Below are 6,376 nucleotides of genomic sequence, written 5' to 3' on the forward strand. Positions count from 1 at the left end.
AGATTAGTACCGGCTTGATGATTCCTTTTTGAAAGGATAAGCCTAAGAGATTGCTAGCGAGAATAATTGAACTGAACATTGAAAGACTACTGCTTACAACTCGCTTTCTGTCTTATTTGCTGGCCTTTAAGATGACTGGTACTAGGTAAAAAAAAGGATATTACAATAATAATTGTGCACCCAGAGTAGACCAAAGCAGCTTCACTCACTTGAGACTCATACATTGACAGACCCAGACAAAGTTTATTGATATGAGCCAAGATCGAGCATGAGAAGGAAAGTGGCCAACTAAGCCCTATCAGGGTTTATAACGGAAGACAACTTATTGAGTAACTGCTTGATCCCATCACTTTGAAAGCTACAGAAAACAGCTGTCTCCAAGCTGGTTGAGTATTAATTTGAACTCTATCTTTTGTTTGGCAAAAACGGATTATGATTTGTTCTTCTAGCTTCGAAATCGGGCTTATCCAGTGGCGCTTGTCTTGGTCTTTCACGCGACTGGCTATCCCTCTATATATATTATACGCAATATCTTGACAGGCACGATCTACCTTGGCAACGAACTTCACGCTACGTCTCGGGGTGTACTTTCTATCACTTTCTGGCGGGAAGCCCCGAGCTCTTTGAGATTAGCATGATGATGTTTATATTCGCTTGAACTTGCATGTGAAAAGCATATAACTAGTCTTCCTTCTCATGGCCCGGCACAAAATGCTTCTTATTTTTGAGAAGCATTGTATTCTAATACATACCCAGATAGAAGGACTTTTTGCAGCCAGAACCAAGATATGCTTCAACATAGCAGCTTCCACCAATGAAGCCCGAAAGCACTTTTAATTTAAAGGTAAAGGGCAGCCAATTTCCAAGCAACATTCCCTTTGTTCTTAACCATATCAGGACCAGACCATAAGAACCTTCTACAGATCTTATCTTTTGTCTTCAAATCAAAACCGGCAGTATGAACACAGTACTCCAGTAAACTTGCATGCTAAAGAGGGCACTCTGAACCAGTTGTCCAGCATATTAGAGGTATGTATTTTCCAGTACATCTCTTTACTCTAGCTTTGATTCTCTCAATTAGAGGCAAACAATCACTAACTGAGAGACTGGCAATCCCAGGTACTTCATTGGCATTTTACCTTCATTAAAGCCAATTAGATTTGAAATATTGAACTTTGCAGCATCATATCCATAGTAGATTTACTCTTGGATATGCAGTAAGACCAGAAAGATTTGTAAATTCTTTTAAGCATTGATTGACTACAGCAAATCCTTCTCACGAACTAGAGATTTAGCAATCAACTGAGTGGCTTTCGCTCCTTATTGTCTATCGACGGAATTAATTCATTCAAAAAAGAAAGAAAAAAGGGCTTTAACGGCTCTTTTCCTCAACCTGTTCAATTGGAGCTAGCTATAGAGCGCACTTTCGGTCAAAGGACAGGTGTTGGCAAAATTTTGGATAAATCATCCGTTTTTCTTAGGCAAGCAGTTGCCCGATCAGAATGATGGAGAGGTCATGCGTCTGACCACAACTCCATGTCAAATGTATTTCGATGGCTCCAGTACGCAAGGTGGTGCGGGAGCAGGTATTGTTTTTCTCTCTCCTAACTAGTAGTGAGACAAGTCATCGCTGAGTATCAGGTAATAGATGCAAAGCAGCAGCCATAGAGAAAAAGAGCCCTAGACTCGATTCGCCGAGTTTGATGAAATAAAAATAGACCAAGTACCTAGAAGAGCCAATGTTGAGGCTAACACAATGGCACAGCTGGCTTCGACGTTTGAGATTTCCTAATCGGACACCTGAAGAACATACGTTCAAAGGACGATTCCAACAACATTCCAGATCACTTTTTACTGTTACATAATGGAGCCAGAAGAGATTGGGCAGGATGATTGGCAACAGCCTCTCGTCAGGTACTTGTAAGATTTATTTATTTAATAAAATATGCTAAGAGATGCCAGGCCCGCAAGAAATACGGACCAGTGCAGCATGTACCAGCTTAAGAATTGCATCCGATCTTAAAGACTTCGCGCCTCGACGCTTTGCTTTGATCCCTGACCTAAACTCTTTGGTAGGCTACTCTTCTACCATGAAATGCTATAAGTTAGGTTTTTTAGCTTGCCTTTCTCCTTTCGTTCACTCGGCCTTCAAAGAAAGATGGACGGGGCGGGCAGAGGAAAACCTAACGATTGTTCCAATCGAAATGGAAAGAAAACCCATGAATAGGAGGTTAGGGGGGACAGAAGTACTCAACGAGGATAAGGGATCCCCCGGGTGGATGCGCGTGAGAAGAACTAAAGCCACTACAAGACTCCTACCTAATATCTTGCTATAGGCGCTTTTGGCTTTTGACTTGTTTATGTATGATTACGATAGAACTAGGGGCGCTAGCGTTGATGAAAAATTCCTATTCTTGCCTAAGCCTTCTACTTACTTTTCGAGTATAGCCTTGTGAGGAACTTTACTTTAGCTCTTCGAATGACAGAAACATCTTTCTTGCTCTATGCGAAGAATAGCCCTTAAAGCTGGAGAAGGAAGAAGTGTGAAAGCAAGCAAGTCAAATTCAGGCACATTAGGAAGTTCTTTTCTCTGAAGAATGTTCGAACTCAGACATAGATGACTGGGATCACTACACTGGCTTTGTTGGTTGGTTTGAGGTAGGCAAGTAAAGAATAAGAAATTAGGCAGGGACCACGCTACACTCTCACCTCTCTCGAGCTACAGGAACCCTAAGCCAGGTATGATGCTGACTTTGCAAGCGCAGGGAAAAGAGCTGGTAGTGATTCTTCGGGACAAAGGCCAAGGGTGAAGCCGGGGAAGTTTAATATTTAATAAATTCATAAATGACATCGCCTTTAGGGGCGCCGTTTTCATCCAACTAGAAATATCGTATGAGAAGCAAAAGAATGTTACGTTACGCCCAAAAGTCCCATGCATCCTTTCTTTCTTTGGTCAACAACCAAGCACAACTCAATAGAATGAATTCTTCAAGACTCCTACATGACTTTCTGTCTGGAGGGAATCAATTTTTCTCAATCAATCACTACACTATGTTTCCACTCCATTTTCATTACGAAGATGTCTCACGTCAGGATCCGTTGCTCAAACTGAATCACGCCAACGTTATGGAAGTTCCTAGATCGTGTGAAATAAGACTAGTACCAAAGGCACCCTATGATTTCATAATCAAAAATGGAAAATTGGCTATGGAGATTCCGCGCGGTCAGAAATTAATACAGACACACAGGGGTTCGACAGGAAAGTCGTTTCGATCAAATCCATTCTTGGGGTCAAATAAAGACAAAGGATATGTCAGTGACCTAGCACGACAAAGCACTCTCCGAGGGCATGGAATGTCTAATTTTTCGGTAAGAATCTCGACAGTAATGTCTCTGGTGGATTCTCCGGTCGAAAGACGGCTAAACTCAATTCAATTCTCGATGGAAACGGAGTTGTTCGAATTCTCCCCGGAACTGGAAGATCATTTCGAGATCTTCGAACATATTCGAGGGTTCAATGTGACTATTGTAACTTCGGCCAACACACAAGATGAGACTTTACCACCGTGGAGCGGCTTTTTGCAAAAAGATGAGGGAGATTCTGAGTAAGAGATGTTATGGACGAATTGTTTGAAGCGTTTCTTCCCTTTATTGAAAAAGTTGGAGAAGCTGCCGGGCTTAAGGAGGACTCTGATGCCACATCTTCACTTGACTTCAAGCAGGAAGTAGACCAGCCGTCTGAAGCCTTTAAGAATAGAAAGAAGGTTGAGGCTGATTGGACCCTCTTCGTGCCTGACTTCTCTATTGATCTGACCGGCTCGATTGAGACAGAGAGTAAAGGTGCGAATCGGCTAAAAGGCTGAGTCCGAGACTGGGAGAAGAACTTGCAAGAAATGCAGACTTCGCTCCGCACCTTTAGGTAAAGATCCCCAATGTCCAATCTTCCTTTTATGGAGATATTCTTTTATGTAACTTCCGGTAAGAAAGGGGATAGATTATCGAAAAAAAGATGTGCGCACGAGAGGATTCTAACTTTCATACATAGAAGAATGATTGGCAAAGCACTCGAACAAAGCCCTTAGCTTCTAACTTCATTCATTCGAAAGGTCGCTGGAATTTAGTTAGGAGCAAATCCGTCACTGGACGAGGAAGGAAAGGGAAGGAAGATATGTACAAGAGAAAAAGTATATTAGAAAGCGTTAACAAGACTATCAGACCAAGAACAGAACTGCTGGAGGAACAACTACCTAAGGCTGAAAATGACATAGAATAAGTGGAATCTCATGCACACTTTGAGGGAGGTGGTTAACCGGTGCTTAGAGAACTACCTGGGATGCCGATAGACCAAGGGAATGGGTACGTTGGTTACCCTGGGCAGAATAGTGGTACAATACCACTTATCATTCGGCAACCAAACAAAGACCGTTTGAAGTGGTATATAGGCGCCCACCGCCTCTAATTACGTCCTATACTCCTTAGTCCAACAAAGTGCATCAAGTTGATTGCGACTTACGCTAGGGATTGTGTTTTGCAATTTGGAAAGGAGAATTTGCATGGAGCTCACAGGCCCGGACCCTCTAAGTATGGGGAGTGCCACTACCGTTGCTTGTTCGTTAGCCTTTCTCTAAAGTAGGCTTTCGCGCAGCTCAATCCCTTGCTTGTTCCCAAAAGTCCCAATAATGGGGAACTGGCCTTCGGCTTCATAGCCTGCTTTCTTAGCTCTCGAAAAGGAATTCGATGTCAAATATTATAGAATAGCGCAGTCCAATACTTAGATCTCTGCTAATAGAAGATAACGATTCTTTCCTTTGGATGTTCGAACAAGTCATTAATGGTATCTAGAGCCCTATAGAATGAAGAAAGGCCTTTGGTTCACATAGTAACCTAACCTGTAGGTTAGTGGCTTACGTACCTATTGGTAAAGCCGGCCTACACGACCGTCTAGGCGGGAAAGAAACATGTTTTTCCTATGACTTGAGGCCACCGGGCCTTTTAGCTATGAGTGATTACGTTCCTTAAACCTGCTGTAGGGTTCATCTTTTTATTCACCATAGGAGGACTCACTGGAATAGTCCCGGCTAATTCTGGGCTAGACATTGCTCTACATGGGCGAGCCCTCCCCTTTGCCGTATCTTTTGCCTTGCGGAAGGTGGGCCTAAGAGGGGGACTGGCCTTTCTCATTGGTTTAGGGGTAAGGGTCCTCATTACCGTGGCAGCATCCGAAATGGGAGTAGATCCTCGGATGATGGCCCCGGGGTCAGATTCGGGGGGAAATAATGACTCAGGGAGTTGGAAAAAGTACCTCCACCTGTCGTCTGATTCTGAAGGTCAGGGTCAGGAACATGGGGAAGCCGAATCCGCTTCGAGAAAAAGAAGCTCTGATCCCCGAGAGGACGTCGGGCCTTCTTCGGTAAGGCGCCGAGTGGATGCTCCCGAACAACCCTCAACCTCATCCGAGTGGAGTGGCTCCTGGATAGAAAAGTGGTTAAATCGGGGGGAAACTTCCTCGGCCCCTGGCGATGGTCAACAACCACAGGGGGAAGTGGACCAACCAATTCCTGCTGAAGGAGAGGGTGCGCCCGATCCTATTGAGTTACAAGACCTAATTCGAAAGGTCTTCTACACAATTAGGGGCAGAAGGACCCCAGGGCATGTCCTCCAAGAGCTTTATGACGACCTTAAGCTGGAAACGGCTTCTCCGCAAAAGCGGCGGCAGATCGTTCAGCTCCTGGAGCATATGAAAAGAGATGAAACCTCCAAACAAAGAAATTTCTGTCTCAAAACGGATCTATTGGTCCGCATCTCCGATTGGGAGAGGGAACAGCCTTAGGTCGAAGCTTGGCTCTGGGGGATAGAGAAAAACGAGTGAGTATTACACCAAGAATTAATTGACAAGCGCATGAGTTTTCTCAAGTCGAAGTCGAGGCTTTTTGAACTTTGTTGTAAAACAACAAAGGATGCCCTGAAGGGGAAAAAAGAAAAGAATCATTAGCACTCAGGACACTTCCTGTAATGGTTACTGGGACCGAAAGAATGGCACTAAGAACTAAAGCTACACCAGGAAGGAACTCCCAAAGGTTGCATAGAAACTGGCTGCCATCGAGCTCATATAGACGAAAGGAATCTCGAGGAAAGATAGTTAGCTCCCCATGGAAGGAGAAGACATAAGGACAAGACCTTTTACTGGTCAGCTGGAAATAGACCTTATCGGTGATCTCGCAATTAGCGTATAGAAATGTTCCAAATCACTCGTTGATAGTGTAGACTCGCCGAACTCGGAACCTCTATGCTAGGTTCTAAAGGAAGGAGCTTTCTGGATTTGATTTGAGCAAATAGCCTTCTCGGAGAGATCCGCTCGTGCACAATCGGACGCTTC

The 6,376-nt window shown here is 44.0% G+C and overlaps 1 protein-coding gene across 1 annotated transcript; it reads left to right on the top strand.

Moving 5' to 3' along the window:
• The first annotated feature begins 2,586 nt into the window (after window positions 1–2,586).
• Window positions 2,587–4,290, top strand: LOC112711331 (large ribosomal subunit protein uL5m). The gene has a single exon (XM_025763962.3). It carries the CDS (start codon window positions 2,893–2,895, stop codon window positions 3,607–3,609), a length of 717 nt encoding a protein of 238 aa, XP_025619747.3. The 5' UTR covers window positions 2,587–2,892; the 3' UTR covers window positions 3,610–4,290.
• The last annotated feature ends 2,086 nt before the right edge of the window (window positions 4,291–6,376 follow it).

Source organism: Arachis hypogaea, unplaced genomic scaffold (genome assembly GCF_003086295.3).
Source record: "Arachis hypogaea cultivar Tifrunner unplaced genomic scaffold, arahy.Tifrunner.gnm2.J5K5 arahy.Tifrunner.gnm2.scaffold_22, whole genome shotgun sequence".
Lineage (NCBI taxonomy): Eukaryota > Viridiplantae > Streptophyta > Magnoliopsida > Fabales > Fabaceae > Arachis > Arachis hypogaea.

What these genes read in the sequence shown, in the direction of transcription:
- LOC112711331 (XM_025763962.3), top strand. Translation starts at nt 2,893, where the DNA reads ATGAGAAGCAAAAGAATGTTACGTTACGCCCAAAAGTCCCATGCATCC.